This window comes from Rhinolophus hipposideros, assembly GCF_964194185.1.
Source record: "Rhinolophus hipposideros genome assembly, chromosome: 9".
Classification (NCBI taxonomy): domain Eukaryota; kingdom Metazoa; phylum Chordata; class Mammalia; order Chiroptera; family Rhinolophidae; genus Rhinolophus; species Rhinolophus hipposideros.
The window spans coordinates 66,877,417-66,898,312 of NC_138055.1; the positions used below are offsets into that span (position 1 = coordinate 66,877,417).

General features: G+C 36.3%; 1 protein-coding gene across 2 annotated transcripts in view; it reads right to left on the reverse strand.

Moving 5' to 3' along the window:
- The window catches only part of PTPRR (protein tyrosine phosphatase receptor type R), a 241,976-nt gene that overhangs the window by 83,725 nt on the left and 137,355 nt on the right, over nt 1–20,896 (reverse strand). For both annotated transcript variants that reach the window (XM_081059302.1, XM_081059303.1), the window contains 2 exons: nt 15,879–15,989; nt 683–945 (listed from right to left, as the gene is read on the reverse strand). In XM_081059302.1, coding sequence (XP_080915428.1) covers nt 683–945; nt 15,879–15,989 — 374 coding nt within the window. The remainder of the gene's footprint in view (nt 1–682; nt 946–15,878; nt 15,990–20,896) is intronic.

The following is a 20,896-nucleotide window of genomic DNA, read 5'->3' on the forward strand; positions in this document are numbered from 1 at the left end:
TATGATTTTAATTTTATGAATCTTCTTATTTTAAGAAATACTATGGAAAGCTTTACTTAATATTTTGGGGGAAGCAAAGAATTAGCCCTTCATTTATGTATTTTGTATATTCTAGTTTTCATACGTCGAATTTGCTTTAAATGAGAATGTATCAGTATCAGTACATTGCAAAGTCAGGTAAGGCAACAAAAATAATGTCAATGAAACTGGAGGTAATGTTTGTTTTTCTCAAAGGAAGCAGAGGAAACCGTTTTAAAAATTAATTTGTGGTGTAGACTCTTCTTATCTTACTCCAAACAATGTTGACTTCTGCAGAATATACCCTAAGTTCATTTCCAGCCCTTCTGTCTACTAGAGTTTTGATGACAATTAAAGAGGCTATGTCAGTGACTCTCAAAAACAAACAACAACACTCAATAAATGATTATAGAAGCTGTCCTGTAGTTGAAGATGAACTTGATTTGATTCTACACCAGTTTAACAGAATTAAATCACTAATAGATTTTTTTCAGAACACAGCTAGATTCTTTTGGGAGATAAGAAAGACTATTTCTTCCTGGTATCCATTTAGTGGTACACAATTCTATGCACTATGCCAAACATCTCTAGTTCTAGCCTTTTCAGTTGGTGAACACTCTGAAAAATGAAAAAGCAATATGTAGGGTGATACAGAAGCTCTTACCTCTCCTGAAGTCCTATGGGCTTCATTTTGAAAGGAGAAGGGCAGGCAGAGGTGGTAGCTTTGATCTCAGGAGCGTATCGGCCTTGAGGGTCCACGACCACACTTAGTACCTTCGGAGCCTGCTCAGGCTGGACCATGCTGTTGACGGTCTTTGCCTCAGACTGTGCTGGCGGTAATGCGAGGGGGGATAGGTGGATCTCCTGATTTTTCTCTTTGTCTTGTCTCAAAGAAAGCTGCAACTTTTCTTTTAATCTGTAAAGAATCTATAGAAGGAGATATGAAGAGAAAGAGCTCCTGTCACCTTTTTTCACACTCAATAACAAAATAGGATCTCCTCCACCCCAACCTAGAAGACAAACCAAAATAAAGGTTTAATAATAATACAAATAAGGAAAGAATTCTAAGATGACTTCTCAGTTTTGTGGTGTTGAAATTTCTCTCAAAAGGATATACTTGGTGTTTCTAGTTACGGTGCACAAACATCTTAAATATATATGTATGTGAATTTATTCCTTAAATATTATTAAAAACAAATTTGGCTAATTGTGTAATAGTGCCAGTTTGATCACATGTAAGTTTTGACTTAAAAATGAGTGAAATGGAAGGCTTAAAAAAGGAATAGCCATGAAATATGTGCTTGTGACATTTATAGAAACAAAGATCTGCATTCAATACAACATATAAGAATAAAGTCTTGCGAAATCTTAATGAAAGAATAGTTAAGCTATAAATCATAATTTCTTACATTATATTTGTTGTATATTAACTTGTGTATCTGGTAAATACTTGAAGTAATTAAATTTAAGGCATCTATCAAAGAATAATTTGGATAACCAGAATGTTTTTTCCTTACCCCTTTCTCTTTTTAGTTTTTAATGCATGTAGGAAAAAGCAAAAGTATCACTTTGCTCCATTCTCGGAGCTCTTTCTTGAATGGCTAATATAATTCAGAAATGGTAGAATCTTCATTTTTAAACTTTTAAAAGAATTGAACTGACTTGGCTAGGACACGCCAAAGGACCATACGGTGAGATAAGCAAAGTCTGTCTTTTCTATTCTCAGGTTCCCCTATTAATAGGCCATTTCTCTCTTTTCTTTTTAAAATGTATTTATTTTTTTCCAGTTTTACTGAGATATAATTGACATATAACATTATACAAGTTTAAGGTATACAAAATAATGATTTGATATTTTTTCTCTTCTCTTGATGCTGACTCCTCTACTCCAAAACCTGCAGAAACTAAATGGCCTCATGCTTCTTCAAGTCTGTTCAAGAAAGTGACTTGATTAGTTAATTCACATGAAGAGCTGACTTAACCATTACCTGCAATCATGGCACTGAAGACATCTGCACCTTCTAAAGCTTTAGGTCAATTGAACTCCCTTGTTTAATTTCTGGAATCCATGAACTAAATTAGTGTTATGTTAGGAAAGACGGCTTTTCTGGCATTTTTCAATCACATTGATCCTAACTAGTTATGATACTAATTCTTTCCTTTTCTTTCAAAGTTCCTTTAAATTCTAGTAATCTCTATATTTTAAATCTATGGGAAAGATACAAAGTCCAAATATATTTTTTTCTTGTTAAAAGATGAGCAAACAGAGAAGAGAGTTAGGAAAGAATTCGCTTAGATTGTGGAGGAAATAAATACCTTTGAAGTTTATTTTAGGAAACTTTTAGAAAATATATGCCCAGTATTCTCAAAATATATTGGTTAAAAAAAAAAGTCTACTGAACAAAATAAGATTACAAAGAAAATCAGGATGAAATAAAAACACAACAGTTTCAGATGAAAAAGTATCAGACTGAGATTAAAAAAAAAGAATTTGGGCCGGCCCGGTGGCTCAGGCGGTTAGAGCTCTGTGCTCCTAACTCCAAAGGCTGCCGGTTTGATTCCCACGTGGGCCAGTGGGCTCTCAACCACAAGGTTACCAGTTCAATTCCTCGACTCCTGCAAGGGATGGTGGACAGGGACCCTGCAACTAATATTGAACACGGCACCTTGAGTTGAGCTGCTGCTAAGCTCCCGGATGGCTCAGTTGGTTGGAAGGCGTCCTCGCAACCACAAGGTTGCCGGTTCAACTCCCGCAAGGGATGTTGGGCTGTGCTCCCTGCAACTAGAAAACAGCAACTGGACCTGAAGCTGAGCTGCGCCCTCCACAACTAAGACTCAAAGGACAACAACTTGAAGCTGAACGGCACCCTCCACAACTAAGATTGAAAGGACAACAATTTGACTTGGAAAAAAGGCCTGGAAGTACACACTGTTCCCCTTCCCCAATAAAATCTTTTAAAAAACAATTAAAAAAAAAAAGAATTCAAAGAAATGAAAACTCAATAGCAGGATGTAAATCTTTGCAAGCAATAAAGAATAGAGATGACAATGCAGAAAATACAATCAATGGCATAAAATACAAAGTTGAGACACTTCCTAGAATCAAGAGAAAAAGGATAAGGAAATGAATATGAAGATAAAAGATAGGATATGGAAGTCAGAGAAGAGTCATTGTAAATGATAAACCAGAGTAAATGAAATAGAAGGAAGCCATTGAAAACTATTTTCAGTGCTCACTATTTCATGTATTATGAAAGGTACAGAGAATTCTGCTATGAACAAAAGAGACTATTTCCTGTTCTTATGGAATTTAGTGATATGGAATGAAAAATATTCTTAGTTTTAAAACATATATATGTCACTTGAAAGAAGAATAAGTGTGAAACAAAAATGGAACCATTTTCATGGCTTTGAAAAAAATACGTTACAAAGGATACATGAATTCCATGGCGAGATAAACTGATGTTCAATTGTAAGTAGCCAACAGAAAGACTTCCTCAAATATGCAAGAAAATATACCACCTGTGTACCCCTCCTGAAAATAATGTGCTCAACGTCATGAGAAAGATGACTCAAAAGTAAGAACTAAAGAACGAAAAATTGTGATATAAAAGGGAGATAGAAAATTATTTAGACACAGAGTGAAAAGCAAATTTAACTATGTCTCAGGTCCAACTCTCAGATTGTAGTCACAAGGAAGAAGATTGGGAAAGGGCAGACAGGTAAAAAAATAGGGGAGAATGTATGTTAAGTGACTTTTTAATTAGGATACAGAGGGAATTGGAATTAGAATGGTGACTAGAGGTCCTTCTGATCTAATGATACCTTAAGAAAATTGCAGTCTAGCTAAATAACGTGGCTTCCCTAAAGCCAGTATTTAGCGTGGCAGAGCTGAGCCCTAACATCATTCTGTTTTGCAGGCCTATGCCCTTTCCACTCCCTTACATAGCCTCTGGTGCAGCTCTTCACCACACTAGTCATTCTTGAAGAATTGACTCTGAAATCACATCTGCAGCAGATGTGATCTCACCACTGAGTTCGAAAACCAAATCTAAGAGTATACCTTTTATGGATGGAAAGTTCTTCTTAAGAAAAGGACTATGCACATTTGAGGCATAACTAGGAATTCTTCTTGTAATTTGAATTGCAAAGAAATTAAAGAGAACTCTTATTGTCTTTTATGTCAGTGTACTTCTTCACAACCGGTAATTTCCATCCTGGTAGTATACATTGACTCTGGTAGAGTAAAGCTAAATCTTAAAATTTGGAAAACAATGGGTTCTAAATATTCTCGTGACAAATATTACTGTTAATAGTACTACAAATATTACCAAGAAAAAAGGATGTCTAAAGCTAAGGGACAAGTCTTCTTACTGTTACTGTAATTAATTTCAGTAACAAATTATAGAACAGAAAATACTGAAGATGAATTTCCTTATCCTGTATATAATGCCTAAGGATGGGGAAGTTTTTAATTTTTTGCTTCTCTTCACTTTCCATCACCCTTAAAAGACACTTTGCCACCACACCACTCTGCAAAATCAACCCCCACGAGAACAATGCCAGTCAGATGATGGATACGTGGTAAACTAAACACACACATACTAAACGGTGAGGCGATGTAATTTAAAAAGGGATCATTTTTTTAATTGTAAGAAAGTTGTTTTCCTGAATGAGAACAGAACCAAATATATTGTACCTTTACAAAAAATACAAATAGAAGATAATGCATATATTGTATATTCTAAGTTCTTCACATGGAAATACAATACGTATGTTGGAACAATTGCTTGTCTGTTTACATTTGAGTTTTGAAGAAGCACAATTCAAAAATTAAAACGAGGAAGCCAAGAAAATGTTGGCTTTCTCAACAGCTCTTGACAGGTCTCTTTTATGATTCTATTAATATAAAACAAGCTCTAGTCCAAAGTCCTTCTTTACCATTCACGAGCTTATGTTCTTGATGAGGAACCTTTGTCACGTAATTTACAGCAATCTGTTTACTTCATCTCTGGTTTAAGGTCAATTTTTAAAACTGTCTTTATATAGTGTGTGTACAAACTGATTGCTACATCTCTAATTAGGGAAAAGCAGAATTTAGAGCATGCAGAATGCTTATAAGAAACTGTTTAAAAATACTCAAGAGAGAGACGTGGCTGTCTGAAAAAAATTGGAAAAAACCTGAGGAGTTTGCTACTTGGCAATAGGGCATTTGTCATGAAATTAAACTGTAAGGCAGTGGATCTCAACCAGCAGGAAGTTTACCCTTCCAGGGACACTTGGCAATGTCTGGAGATATTTTTTGGTTGTCATACTGGGGTGTGTGTGGGCTGCTACTGGCATCTAGTGGGCAGATAGTAGGGATACTGCTAAATACCACACAATGCATAGGACAGACGCCCTCCCCACAGCAAATTATCCAGTCCAAAATGCCAACAGTGCTGCCACTGAGAAACCTGTGATAATGGATCATAAAAATCACCTGGTATGATCTGCTCATTTCACATTTAAACCCAGAGTTCTTGAATAATTTATGGAAGGTTAGAAATAAAGTCTAGAATCCAGGTTTCTTGACTTATGCCTGTGATCATTTACCGCTACTATTTCTTCTAAATACCACATCTTTCTTTCCAATCTCTTTCCGAAAGCCTCTGGAAAAGTATGTTAGAGATTTTTCTCGGCAGAGCTTGACGTCTGGAATACAGCATATGTATATTTCTCTGTGTGGATGCACTTTGTTTCAAAGCTCAACCTAAAAGCTTACCATAGCAACAGCAAGTCGAGATTTTTGAATTTACCTTTAGAGCCTGTCGCTTGAATCTTATGATGCAATAAAATCTTTTGATTATTTGGAAAAGGAAAAGAGAAAGGAATATTGAATGAGAAGAGTTCAAAAGTCAAACTATAGCAAGAGAATAAAATAATAGCAGGAAGAAGAGAACCAGGGGAACACAGCAGTGAGAGGAAGTTAAAAAGAATCTTTTGTTACACAACAATGTTCCTTTAAAAAATCTTGTAAGTAGGTAACACAAAACATCTGTTGAAATTAATACATGTGCAAATTTAAAAATACCACCAACAGTCCATAGCATGTGTTCTTACAGTATTTACAGTTCATTCTGAAAGGTCTCATTCTTTTTTCTTTAAGATATTTATTAAAATATAGCTAACATACAATATTATTAGGTTCAGGTGTAACCATAGTTATTTGACATTTATATATCTAAAGAAGAGATCACCATGATAAGTCTAGCAACCATCCGACACTGTACTATGTTATTACAATATTATTGACTATATTCCCCATGCTGTACATTACATTCCCATGACTGATTTGTTTTGTACTTGGAAAGTTGTACCTCTTATTCCCTTTCACGTTCCCCCCTTTTAATTTTTCAATTACAGTTTACATTCAGTATTATTTTATATTAATTTCAGATGTACAGCATAGTGGTTAGACATTTATATAATTTAAGAAGTGATCCCTCTGACTAGTCTAGTCAGACCTGGCACTATACATAGTTATTACTGTATCATTCACTATATTCACTATGCTTTACTTTACATCCCTATGACTATTTTGTACCTACCAATTTGTATTTCTTAATCCCTTCACCTTTTTCTTCAGCCCCCCAACCCCACTCCCATCTATCACCCTGATAAATCTAGTACCCATTTGACACTATACATAGTTATTACAAAATTACCGACTATATTTCTTATGCTATACTCTGTATCCTCATGACTACTTTGTAACTACCAATTTGTACTTAATTCCTTCCCCTTTTTCACCCACCTCCTCAATCCCTTTCCCATCTGGCAACCATCAAAATGTTCTCTATATCTATGAGTTTGTTTCTGTTTTGTTTGTTTGTTTATTTTGTTCTTTAGATTTCACATATAAGTGAAATCACATTGCATCTGTCTGTCTCTGCGTGACATATTCCACTCAGCACAATACCTTCCAGGTCCATCCACGCTGCCACAAATGGCACGAACCCATTCCCTTCCCTGGCAGAACAATATTCCATTGTATATACATACCACCTCCTCTTTATCCATTCATCCATCAACAGATACTCAGGCTACTTCCATATTTTGGCCATTGTAAACGATACCACAATGAACATATGAATGCACACGTCCCCTTGAAGAAGCATTTTGGGTTTCTTTGGATTACCGGTTGCTTCTTTGTCTCTTGTTAAAGCCTTTGTTTTAAGGTCTATCTGGTCTGGTATAAGTATAGCTACCTCAGCTTTTTTGTTTGTTTGTTTCCATTTTCATGAAATATCTTCATCCCTTTACTTCCAGTCTGTATGTATCTTTTGATCTGAAGTGAGTCCCTTGTAGGCAGCATATGTAAGGATCTTGTTTTCTTATCTATTCAGCCACCCTACCTTTTGATTGGAGCACTTAATCCACTTACATTGAAAGTAATTTCTGATAGTATGTTTTTTATTACTGTATTATTGCCATTTTATTTCATATTTTTTAATCATTTTTTCCATCTTAAAGTAGTCCCTCTAAGATTCCTTGTAATATTGGTTTGGTAATGATGAACTCCTTTAGCCTTTTCTTGTCTGGGAAGCTCTTTACCTTCCTTCAATTCTAAGTGATAGCTTTGTTGGGTAGAGCAATCTTGGTTGTAGGTGCTTGTTTTTCATCACTTTGAATATTTCTGCCAATCCCTTCTGGCCTACAAAATTTCTGTTGAGAAATCAGCTGACAATTTTTTGAAATTGTCAGTTCCCTTGTAGTACATACTGCTTTTCCCTTGCTGCTTTTAAGATTCTGACTTTAACAGAATATTTGTCTTTAACCTTTGGCATTTTAATTATGATGTGTCTTGGAGTCGTCCTCTTTGGGTTAATCTTGTTTGGGACTCTCTGTGCTTCCTAGGCTTGTATGTCTATTTCTTTCACCAGGTTAGGGAAGATTTTCATCCCTATTTCTTTAAACAGATTTTTAGTTCCTTGCGCTTGCTCTTTCTGGTACCTTTCTGGTACCCCTATGATGCAAATGTTGGTACATTTGATGTTGTGCCAGAGTTCCCTTAAACTATTCTCTTTTTTTTGGATTCATTTTTTCTTTTTGCTGTTCTGATTGGGTGTTTTCTGTTACCTTATTTTCTAAATTGCTGATTCAGTCCTCTGCTTTGTCTAATTTACTGTTTTTTTTTTTAAGATTTTTTTATTGGGGAAGGGGAACAGGCCTTTATTGGGGAACAGTGTGTACTTCCAGGATTTTTTTCCAAGTCAAGTCGTTGTCCTTTCAGTCTTAGTTGTGGAGGGCGCAGGTCAGCTGCAGGTCCAGTTGCCGTTGCTAGTTGCAGGGGGTGCAGCCCACCATCCCTTGTGGGACTTGAGGAGTTGAACCGGCAACCTTGTGGTTGAGAGCCCACTGGTCCAAGTAAGAATTGAACCAGCAGCCTTCGGAGTTAGGAGCACGGAGCTCCAACCACCTGAGTCACTGGACCGGCCCTAATTTACTGTTGATTCTCTCTAATGTATTGTTCGTTTCAGTTATTTTATTCTTTACTTCTGACTGGTTCTTCTTTATGCCTTCTATTTTCATTTTATGTTAGGAAACATAAAATATTTCCTAAGATGTTTCTCTTTGTTGAAGTTCTCCCTGAGATCATTGAGCATCCTTATAACTAGTGCTTTGAACTCTGAATTAGGTAGATTGCTTGTCTCCATTTTATTTAGTTCTTTTTCTGGAGCATTGTTCTGTTCTTTTATTTGGAACATATTTCTTTGTCTCCCCATATTGGCTGTCTCCATGCGTTTGTTTCTGTGTATTAGGTACTATGCCACCTTGTCTTTGTAGAATGGCCTTATATAGTAGGAGTTCTGTGAGACCCAGTGGCACAGTCTTCCTGGTCACTAGAGCCAGGTGCTCCATGTTGTCCCTTGTATGGGTTGTGTGTACCCTCTTATTGTAGTTGAGACTTGGTTGCTGTTTGCACATCAATATGAGGTACTCACCCTTATGCTGATTGGTTTTTAGGAATGGTCATGACTATAGTGGAGGAGCTGTTGTGCAGAAGCTGAACCTACAGAGCAGGATTCACTTTAGCAGGGCTCTGGTGCCTGCCCAGTCTGCCCTTTGGGTATGTTGTCCTTGGAGGTAGTTGGGTGAGACTCTGATTTGGTCCAAAACTGGCCTCTGGGCATGCCGGGTTCCCAGGGTCTCCTGGGAGGGGCCTGCTGCAAGCCAAGTTCAGTCACAGCCTGTGCCCTTCCTGGGGCCACTTGGCATGCGCCACAAAGCCATCAACAGATGGTTGCCAGTCATGCTGTGCTTGGAGGTGCCTTGAGAGGCCTAGCTGGGAACTGAGGCTGGCTGTCGCTAGTGCTGGTTTTAGGGCTGCTCAGCAAGAGGTATGGGACATACTGAAAGCAGATGCTGCTTATTTGGGTTTTGTGAACCTTTGAGAGAGTTTAGGGAATTCTGCAGCAAGACAGGCAGTTTATATGGAAAAGCCACTGGAAGCAGCTTTGGTGTGCTGAACATCAGGTGGAGTAGGGGTTTCTGGGAATCACCAGGGTGGGGTGAACAAACAGTGTTAGCCAGATTGATGGAGATTCAGATATGGTGGTCTCCTGCATCTTTTGAGTGGGGAGGGCTCAACAAAGACACAATGGCTTCTGCCAGCTCCTCTGTCTGAGAGAAAGCTGCCCTTCCAGCCCTCATCCTGAAGCCAGACAACTCAGTTCCTCCCTGTATGTCTCTGGAGCTTTTCAAGCTGTGTTCTTGCACTGGAGCTCAGAGTGAGTGAGTCCATCAGTGAGCCAGTCTGTGCACAGGCACTTTAAGAAGAGCACCTAGGACTGAAGATGCCCATGTCTCACTTAGACACAATCCCTGCTGGTTTTCACAGCCAGAAGTTATGGGGACTTCTCTCCCCAGCACTGGAACCCTGGGCTAGGGAGTCTGGCGTGGGGCTGAAACCCTCACTCCTGGTGGAGGGGAACCTCACAGCTGCGATATCCCTCTCAGTTTTTAATGGTGACACACAGGTGCCAGAACATCTTGTTCCATGTCTCTGTCCCTCCTACCAGTCTTGAGGTGGCTTCTTCTGTGTGTTCTTAGTTGTAGAGCTTCAGTTCAGCTAGACTTTAGGTGATCCTCAGTGATGGTTATTCTGTAGTTCAGTTATAATTTCGATGTGGTCACGAGAGGAGGTAAGCACAGCATTTACCTACTCTGTCATCTTGACTGTAAATCCCATTTCTTTCTTTCTTTTTTTTTAAATTAGTTTCAGGTGTACAAGACAAGGTAATACTTAGACGTTCATCATTTATATCCCTAACACTGTGAACCCCCCGCCCCCCATCCATTATCCCTCCGACCTCAGGCATCCACATTATCTCTGAGCTGGTCTCCCAAATAGGACACATGTCCATCGGATACCCAACAAAATCTTTACAACATTATTGAATAAATACGAATCAACCCTTACTATATTCTAGAAACAAGACATTGTGGAGGCAAAGATGACACTTAACCCTGTATTCTGGAAACTAGCAGAAGAAACAGACATGTGAAAAGTATATCCAGTACAAGATACTAAGTGAAAAAATAGAGATGAGCCCACAGTAGGTATGGTGTAGTACACATTGTCAGTTCTGTTAATGTTGAGTGGCTCTGATTAATACAGGTGTTTTCATCCTGTTATTGGACCTCTTTGTGGCAAGAAATAGATGTCCAAAAGATAGAATGATAGAACTAAAAGAAACCATAGTTTGACTATGCTATGCATAGTAAAGAGTTCATACTTTTAATCCAGATAGACTTGGACTTGAATTCCAACTCCTCTCCTCAGACACCATCCCCCCAACCCCCTTCCACACACACCTATACCCACATACTGTCGTTTCTTCTTCAAGTCAGTTATCTTCTCTGAACCTTGGTTATTCTCATGAGTAAAATTAGGAAACTAATATTCATTAAGTGTTTATACATAGAGCCTATAGTTAGTAATACTTAAAAATTTGCTAAGAGAATAGATTTTATGTTATGTATTCTTATCACAACACAAAATAATAATAAAGAGCATGGGAGGAAACTTTGGAGGTGATAGATTGCCTGGCATAGATTGCGGTGATGTTTTCATGGGTGTATACTTATCTCCAAACTCATCAAGTTGTATACATTAAATATGTACAAACTTTTTGTATGTTAATCATACCACATTAAGTTGTTTAAAAAATACATAAAATGTTCAGTACCAGGCAGTAAATTTAGCATCAGTAAATATGCATTAAATGGGAGAAACTAATTATTATTGTTATTACTATTTTTCTTCATAGAAAGAAGGTTGCATTCTTAGCTAAATGGCTTTTATTAATACAGAAAAAAATTGAAACCCATTCCCCCTAATCCCTAGGGGATTTTACATAGCAAGTTAGAAAAGTGTGACTATTTGTGTCCACCTTGGACATGTATTTGCTACGTAATGCTCAGCCTGTAGCAGTACTCTGATCTAGGATTTCCTGCCTCAGCTAACAAGACCATGATTATGGAAACTCTTTGTATAACATATGGATGGCTCTTCTATGGGTCTAATACGCCAGTGTTTTCATTGACCAAACCAGCTGTTTTTTATGTGTTTTCTATAACTGCTTTCTAGAAGCAATCTGGCTTGTAAATATCTCTACCTACATTTCATAAATACCTTTGCACATTTTACTAAATATCTAAATACATTTGAAGGTCTAAATTAGATGATAAAATATTCTTTCTATTATTTATTCAAGTTTAGGAAATAATTATTCTTAGTAATATATTTCCTCCACTTAAAACAGACTGAATGGATTGGAAGTTGCCCACACATTTTTTCTTGGAAAATTGTATTTGTCTATTTATCGCTCCACCCACTGTACATTCACAGTTGAAAGGTGCTAAATAAGTCGCACATTTGAAAATGTCATGCATGTCTAATTTTGTGCCTGGCAATATATATATATATATATATATATATATATATATATATATATATATATATATATATATATATATATTTTTTTTTTTTTTTTTTAAGGAAAGTAAACAATATGCCACATTTCAAAAATTTTGCCAAGCCTTATGTTATTGTTATGCAGCACATGTAATCCTCCGTTACAGCAATTTACCTATATAATTTCATAATAAAACCACATGCTTTTCATTTTTATTGTATGTAGGAAGACTGGATGGAAATAATATTGTTTGATCTTCCATAAATATAATTAATGCCAGAGGAAAAATTCTGAGTTATACCTTTTGCCATGGAATCAATAAAATTATGAGAAACAGAATTGAAATATATATACTTAAGAATCACAAAAAACAATAGCATAACTATTACTGAAAGATCTAAGTAAAAAACTTAACTTTAAATCAACATCATTATCAAAAACATTAGAACATTTACAAAGATAAGCTTATTTTAGACAATCACATTTGACATGTCTGTAAATGTGAATTGTTGACTTGTTAGTGGTTAGGTCACATCAGATAAACTTAACTTCATCTTAATCTTGTCTGTTAGGTAGTGTTTATTTATTTTTTAAATCAATATTAACTCCTTTCAGTGTACTGATGGTTCATTCCCCTGTTCGTTTTTTTAAGTGACACTTTCATATTAAAATCTAAGATAGTGTTTGAAATATATCACTCTATTACTTTCTTTCATTTATCCTAGAACTATTGGAATACAAACCATAAGTATTGCTTCTCTTACTACTACCCACCACCAATGTGTACTGCTCCCAGGAAATGAGAACATGACCATTCAGGTAGTCAGACAAAGAACCCAGGAGTCATCCTTATTATCATTATTATTTTCTTTCCTTCTCCCTGAGAATCAGTACACAGTCCTGTCAGTTCCACATACAAATAAATCCCAGTTTTTCACATCTCTCTATCACCACCACCGCCCACTACTCTGGACCATCATCATCTTTGTCATCAGATCTTAGCCTTCAGAAGAGTATTCCTGCTTCCACATTCACCCCATGCTGTGTTCCCAAACACGCTGCACTAGCAAAGAACTAGATCTTTTAAATACACATCAAAGTTCTGCTTAAAGCATTTAGCTTCCACTCTTCTCCTTGAATCCAGAGAGGCTAAGCTTATCCCCACCTCAGCTGTTCCCACCATAACTTCTGCCTAGGAGGCCGTTTTCCCACATTTGCATGTCTCAGATTGCTTTGCTCCTCTCACTATGTTCTCTCTTCATGGCACTTAACACTGTTTGATTGTTTAAAAAAATATAAATGAACTTAAATTTTTTAGAGCAGTTTTACATTTACAGAAAAAATTAGGAGAGAATACAGGGTTCTCTATACCCCACTCCCCACTTCCCCAAACTTAGTATTAACATCTTGCATTAGTGTGGTACATTTATGGTAATTGCTGAGCCACTACTGATAAAATTAACTGAAATCTATAGTCTAGAATAGAGTCAATCTTTGTGTACATTCTATGTGTTTTGACAAATCCACAATGTCATATATCCACCAGTATAGTATCATACAGAATAGTTGCATTGACCTAAACATCTGCTTCATTTACTCATCCCTCCCCACCCAACCTCTGGCAGAGCACTGATCTTTTTACTGTCTCTATAGGTTTGCCTTTTCTAGAATGTTGTATACTTGGAATTGTACAATATGTTCACTATTCGATTTTTTAAAATAGTAACTTAATTATTATCTATGTCCCCCTCTAGAGTATAGGCCTCATGAGAACAGGAACTGTATTTGTCTTATTCTCACCTTTGCCCACGGAGCCAACAACAGGTCCGCAGTGGATTCTCTGCAGGAATTTGTGGATTGAATGAGGATGAATGTACCTACCAACCCAGTAGAGAGCAACCACCTATACTTTTGAAATATTCCTTTCTCGAGTTGTTCTAGTAACTTTGGAGCAGACTTATGCAGGTTTCTGACTTTCACATTGGTGCTTTGCAGATTTGGGGAAAAGAAGAGTTGTTCCCGGGGCCCCAAGTGGTTGAAGGTGTGGCTAGTAAAGATCCTTTTGCCATCTGAGACCAATATGTCATGTAGGGATTTATTGAGTCATGTTGGATACATATTGGGTGAGAAAGGCAAAATCTGGAATGTATCTTACATGTTAATAACAAACTCTGCTTTGCCTCCTTTTACCCTAGTACTCATGGGCTGCTCATGAATCTGCTTTCCCACTTTCCTCCTTTCATCTTTGTCTTTGCTCTTCTGTATCCTATCCATTTAGTCCCAGAACACTTTCCATTTTTATCACTCTTTACCCCTTTATATCTTCTGATCCTCCTTTTTTCACCTGTGAAGCAGAAAACACCCTAATTGTGACTGACAAGATAGAGAGCACAGCACAGGAGATTTCCTGTATTAAGGAAACAAAGAACCAAATGTTTTAAAGTGCAATTAACCATAACAAGAAACCATACCCTCTAAAACACTAAAAAATGCCCAGAGATCTTTGCCATAATTTCCATAACCTTCAACTTTCTCTCATTAAAATCCTTTTTCCTTAACCTCAATCCACCATTTAATATATGAAAATCAATTTTCTTACTATATAAAAATAAATTTTCTTACTATATAAAAATCAATAATTCTTAAATTATTCTTTTGTTTATTGTATCACAATTTCTAGAAATCTTTTTTAATGCTTGGCCCATAAGGGATGCCCTGAATTCATTATGATGAAAGCTTTAAGGTGTTCTTACTACTTCCTATATTTAGACTTGAAAATATGCTTATCATCACTTTATTCAAGGCCTTAATTATTTTACATCCTTCAAGTTTAGACCTACTCAGCCTCTGTCTTTCCAAACTGATCCCCAATCTTCCTAACATAAACCCTTCCCAGTAAAGGGAGCACAAATGAATAAAATCCAATAAGACACTAAACAACACTGTTTTTTTTTTTTTTTTTTTAATTAATTAATTTATTTATTAGTTTCAGGTGTTGATTGTAGAAAGAATAAGTCGGATGATGGCTTTTGGGGGGGGGCATTTGAAAACTAAGGAAGGACTGTTTTTTAAAATGTGCAAAATTAAAAAAAAACATAGTGCACAGGAAAAATATTAAAACCAATTTATAAATTTCAAATATTTTAATATACATCACAGAATTTTCAAAAGAATAGGAAAATCTTATTCTATTTGAAAGGTAATTGTTAACTCATTCAATACCACATAGCACTGCCTAGTCTAGTGGGTTTAGGTTTATTTTGGGTTCTATTTTTTAAATTAGAAATGTACTTTTCAAGGCTACTTTGTAATTGGCAGAGCCATTTGCAGTTATACTTTCATATTTCTATAGTAGTCATTTACTTAAAAAAATAGTTGGTAGTAGATTATACAGTCTTTGAGTCTATATTCATTTCCCCCTTATGTCTGAAATTTCATAAAATGCTTTCAGGGCCCTTTAAAAATAAGTAAATCAACCACTCTTTAAGGAGTAAACTTGCCCCTAAGACACACTACTTTTAAAAATTTTCCCTGAGTGCCATAAATATCATATAAATGAAGAAATAAAGTAAACCTGAAGTGTGCCTGTGAGACTTGAAAGACTTTAATTCACAGTGACCTCAGTGAATCACTTCATAAAGCTTCATTCTCAGGGTTCATCAAGTTACTAAAAGCCTTAGTGTAATTATAGCTTTATTCTGCAGGTCAGAATCCATAATTCCATAGGTTTTCCTTTACCTATCACTCTGCTGTCAGATAGGAAATTTCCCCACGTAGCAGGAGCAGAGTCTTGCTTCTGTTCCCCGTATTTTCGACATTCATTTGAATGGTAATGTATCCAGCAATATTAAGCAGTGGGCTCAGCAAAGGATAAAATAGATAAAGAAGCCAACTTACCATCAAACACGTTACTATAATAACAAAGATGCTGAGAAATATGACAACAGCATAAAATCCTTCTTTGCTCCAGATTTTGTCCGCTTCATGCTGCCCTTGTAAAACATTTTTCTTTAAAAGCAAAAGAGAAAGTCCAACGTTAAATGAGAGCTTGAGGAGACTGGCGTTCTTATCACACACTAAATGTAGTATTTTTAGCTTTATTCCATTCAGTGTAGAACACACCTACATTCCCCACTGCCAGATCTGCTTCTCAAACTGATCTAAGACAAGGGACTGCCGCCCTTAGACATTCAGAGATTATTTTATCTCCTGGACAGGAGCAAGCATGCCCAACACAGCATACTGGAGCCAAGGCTTCGTCAATGTCCCTCTCTTGGTAATTACCTGGTTCCTCGGTAAGAGAGTTCTTTTCTGTGTTGAAACTGTCTCTGAAGCTTTCCTTACTCTGAAGTCCCCTCCCAGCACAACGACACCCTGCTTTATGTGCTGTAATACTGCTCTTAACTTTTAAACAAAAGTGAAACAGGTGCAAACAAAATCTCATGATGCATTAATAAACAGAGCAACAATGTCATTTCCTCCTTTTTTTCCTCTCTCTCTCTTTTAGCAAACCTTTCTTTTTAAAATGCAATCTTCTGTCAGAGTCTGATGCAAGTACCACCTCAACCACATAAATTGTTAGGATATTATATTTTATTTAAGCAACAGAGAACATCAAAAAGTGCAGAATTATTTACTAGTAAAGAATGAAATAAATCGTTTTAATTTGATTTATACTTATTTTTTTGCTTACTACTTGGGGGGAGTGGTTGGTGTGGTAGGGTAAAGAAGAAGCAGGAATAAAATGTGAATGAGTGTCTTAGTTTTTTTCACTTAGTCTTTAAAAAAAAGCTCATTTTAGAGACTTAGAATCAAGTCTTATAATTCAATTAGTTTTATGATTCAGTGAAATTTATAGATTTATAGTTAAAGAAACTTTAATTTGAAACCAAATGATCCACAACTAGGAAAACATATAAAGAAATGTTAAATCATATTAAATGTTTCCAAATTCCACGTTGTTGAAGGCTGCCGTTTCCCCCCTTTAGTGAGAGTATTTGTCCTTGGATATTGTCTCTGATGATTAAGAAAGCCTTGAGCATCAAGATGCTGAATGATGAAAAGCCACATGGAGAGAGGCCCTGGAAAACGGGAGGTCATTTTGGACATTCTAGCGGCAAATGAGTTCCAAGCTTAATGTAACTACCGGGGTGACTTCAGCCTATATTAAACGAAAAAGAACAGTCTAGCTGATCGTAGTCAACCCACAGAATCATGGGAAATAAATAGTCGTTGTCTCGAAAGAAAGAAAGAAAGAAAGAAAGAAAGGAAGGAAGGAAGGAAGGAAGGAAGAAAGGAAGGAAGGAAGGAAGGAAGGAAGGAAGGAAGGAAGGAAGAAAGAAAAGAAAGAAAGAAAGAAAGAAAGAAAAGAAAGAAAACTTTGAATAAAACCTGTTCTTGTGTCTGAACTTAGAAACCATTGCTAATTATTTTTCAAGCCTTTCAAAATATAATAGAATACATTCACCATTTGTAAATTAGATAAAAATAAATATTTGCCTTGAAAAACATTTTATGAAAACGTTTGTCCTGAAACTCAAGTGAGTCTTGGTGGGAAGTTGACTAAGACAGAACAGAAAGGGTCTGTTAAATGAGTTAACTTGTGATTAAAAACAATTTGAGGGAGTCTTTTATTGTTTGAAGTTGTTGAGTTTTCATTTCCTTTACTTGTAAAACGTTGATGTGCTCACTATAATATCTTGTCTACTTTCTAAGATATAGAAAAATTCATAGATATAAAAATGATTTCGAGATATATTTTAAAAATATTTAGTTGGAAGTAGATGGAGAATCTGAAAATACTTGCTTGGTGAAACCAAGTATCCTCTGGAAAGGAAATCTTGGGTTCAAATGGCAACTTGTCTTTTACTCTTTGACTTCATTCAGAACATATTTTATTCCAATGTGTCCATAAACATAGCTGGAAACTAATAAAAAAGAACACTCTTGAAGAAATCAGCTATAAATATGGAAATGAGTTTTTTTCAGGTAACTAAACAGCATCTATTGCTTGCTATAAAAGCAAACTAGTTAAGCCTTCAAGTAGGCAGCATAAATTTGACAAATGAGGATCTGAGCTTTAGTTAATGTAAAATTTGGATTAAAAAGGGGTGGTTAGGTGGGTGGAAAGAGATTTTGTGTTCCTAACCTGATCTGGTTCATTTTTTTTTTTGCCTGCTATAGTTCTACACCTCCTGTAATATCCACATGTTCCTTTCTGCTTAAGACAAATCTGGTTTGTTTCTCTTTTAACTAAAGCAGTGATGATGGAAGAATTAACCTCCCACCTCTTGCCCTCCTACCCCTAGTTATAAAGACACATGTTTTGCACTCCCAGAACTTAGTCACTGCACTTTCTTGGTAAATACATTTCCTTCTGAGTCATGTTATTCCTGCTGAGCACTACTATATTTGTATAGAGATCTAAGAAACTTGATAAGGGCAGAGTAATAAATGGAAAAGTTTGTAGTTAAGATCCCACAAATCAAAAGATTCACAGGACTCTCCAATCTAACCTTTGCATAAGGTTAAAGTGATGTGTTTTGTCAGAGGGCTGAGGGTTCAATAATTCAGAGGCTGCATGGCCCGCTCAAGTCGATGCCACTGTCATCTTTACATCTTATTTTATAGCTACATCGCTTTGCCTTTTAACTTTATTGCAGTAAAAGAACTTTTGAGGTTTTGTTTTGTCTTATGATTTGAAATTTGGGCAGTTTCCTGTATTACTATATCAATAACAATGGCTTCTCTGTGTCCTGTTTAATAATTTGATGCACTACAGTTTTCTTGTCTGTTTGTTTTTTTTTTTCAAACCCATTCTGATCCCAGATAGTGAGAGAGATTCCCAAATGCTAGGAGAGCCGACACAGAGGCTTTAGGGGATAAAGATGAAGCACACAGAATAAGAATGAAGTGGAAATATTATAAATTATCTAGTGAATTGATTGACTCACGTAGGCATATAAATGGAATGTAGCCTACAATTTGGTTTTGTTAGATGAATGCCAAACTTCCCCTGTATTAGGCACAAGGTAAACGATTTGGCCTGAGTGATCTGACACATGTTAACATTGTACTGCTCTTCCTCGGCCTTGGATGGCTAGGACTAGAATTCCTTAGACTGCTGGCTACTGTTCCTAGTTTGAAGGAAGAATCACCTAACTCCTGGACTATGGTTTATATTTATTTGGTATTTTTTTCCTCTTAAGTATCAGTTGGCACATTGGCCTATTATTTAAAGAAGGTAATTTCCTCCTTGGAAACATAAAATCTGTGAAACTGGAGTAATTTACAATTAAAAAAACAAAAAACAAATCCTAAATCATTTTTTAAAAATATAAATGCAGAACATATTGTTTCAATAGATATTTAATTTTATAAAATATTTAAAAATAGAAACTAAAATAATGAATTTAATTTATTTCCCTGCTATTTGACTTATCGGCAAGAAGAAGTCTAGTTTTATCTTTATGAGCATCTTATAATAAAATAGTATTTAAGTGCCTACAGTGTTCTACGTACTGCATAAAAATGCATTTTTTAAAAATGTCATTTTCTCTCAAGAAACTTAGATTCAAAATGAAAGCATAATAAACAAAAGCAATTCTCGATTTGGTATTTTTCTTTGTTTCCCCCAAGTCTTTTCTGATTAAAAAAAAAAAATCAAGCAAATAAAGAAATGACAACAACAAAAAAGCACATCCTTCCCCAAAAGCAGTTAATGTCAGTTTAGGAATAGATGCTTTGAGACATCATTCACAATGTTCTGTAATTCATGTAAAAGATGAAAAACCAAAATATGAACATTCATTTTTCTGTTAATAAACATGCTACCATAGTGGAGCTATAATTTTGGGATAAAAATGTGAAAGAATGGGTTGAGGCATTAGCTGTCATTACACATTAACCACAAAGATGAAGAAAGGAGTTGGGAAACTCACAGCATACCACGATGAGCTTAAACGACTACCAACAAATGCTTTTGCCGTGCTCTTTGGACTGCACGTGTCTGGAGCTCCCCAGGAGGGCACCTACATACTGCTGACAGCTTTCTCATTAGCTTCCTCCTGTTTCTGCATTTAGAGCTTCAGGTCAGAGAGTAATTCTGGGTCCCTTCTAGATGTGCTTAAACAAAGGCTCAATCAATTCATCTGCCCTTTTGAAATGGTCCTTACAGCCAATTAAAATACTTCCTAATCTCCTGTAATATAGTATTTCCTAGAGTCCAGATTTCTTAGATTTCTCGATTCCCACAATTTCATAAGAAATACCACATTTTGACCATCAAATACACTTTAATTATTGAAGTCCAGTACAGACCTGTGGTCCATTGTGGGGTAATAGTTCTGTGATTGGCAGTCAGGCTACACTTCTCACCTTCACTGTCTGGGGTATGTTGAAGGACCCCCAAATACGTATTTCACTTTAACTAGTTTTCTTGCAAGGTGAGCTTCTCTTGGTTCACAAATATGGATGACTCACTAAGCTGCCATATTCCTACCGTGTTCAAAATGGCATTTAAGCTCAGAATAAAGCAACAGGGAGGAATGCTTATATAAGTCACTAAAAGCTTACAGGAAGCAGAATAAATTAAATCAATGGTCTTTTTAAATTTTAAAGAATTTTCCTGGGTAAGATGTGTGGAAGTCAGCCTGCAAAGGACCTGGACTATAGGAATAGGGTTTGATAAACGAAAGGAAGCCACTTCAGAGTCACATGCAGGTAGGTCTGGGGAGGGGTCTGGGTGGTTAAGCTCATCTTGAACCTCTCCTCCAGCCTGTCTGAAATATGAGGTGGCCTCTTCTTCCTAAGAGATCCCATGGCACAGTATGGCAACATTATCATTCTCCTTATGTGCTTATATCTTCTTTGCCCTATTAGAACATAAACCTATTGACAGCAATAATCATATTTTA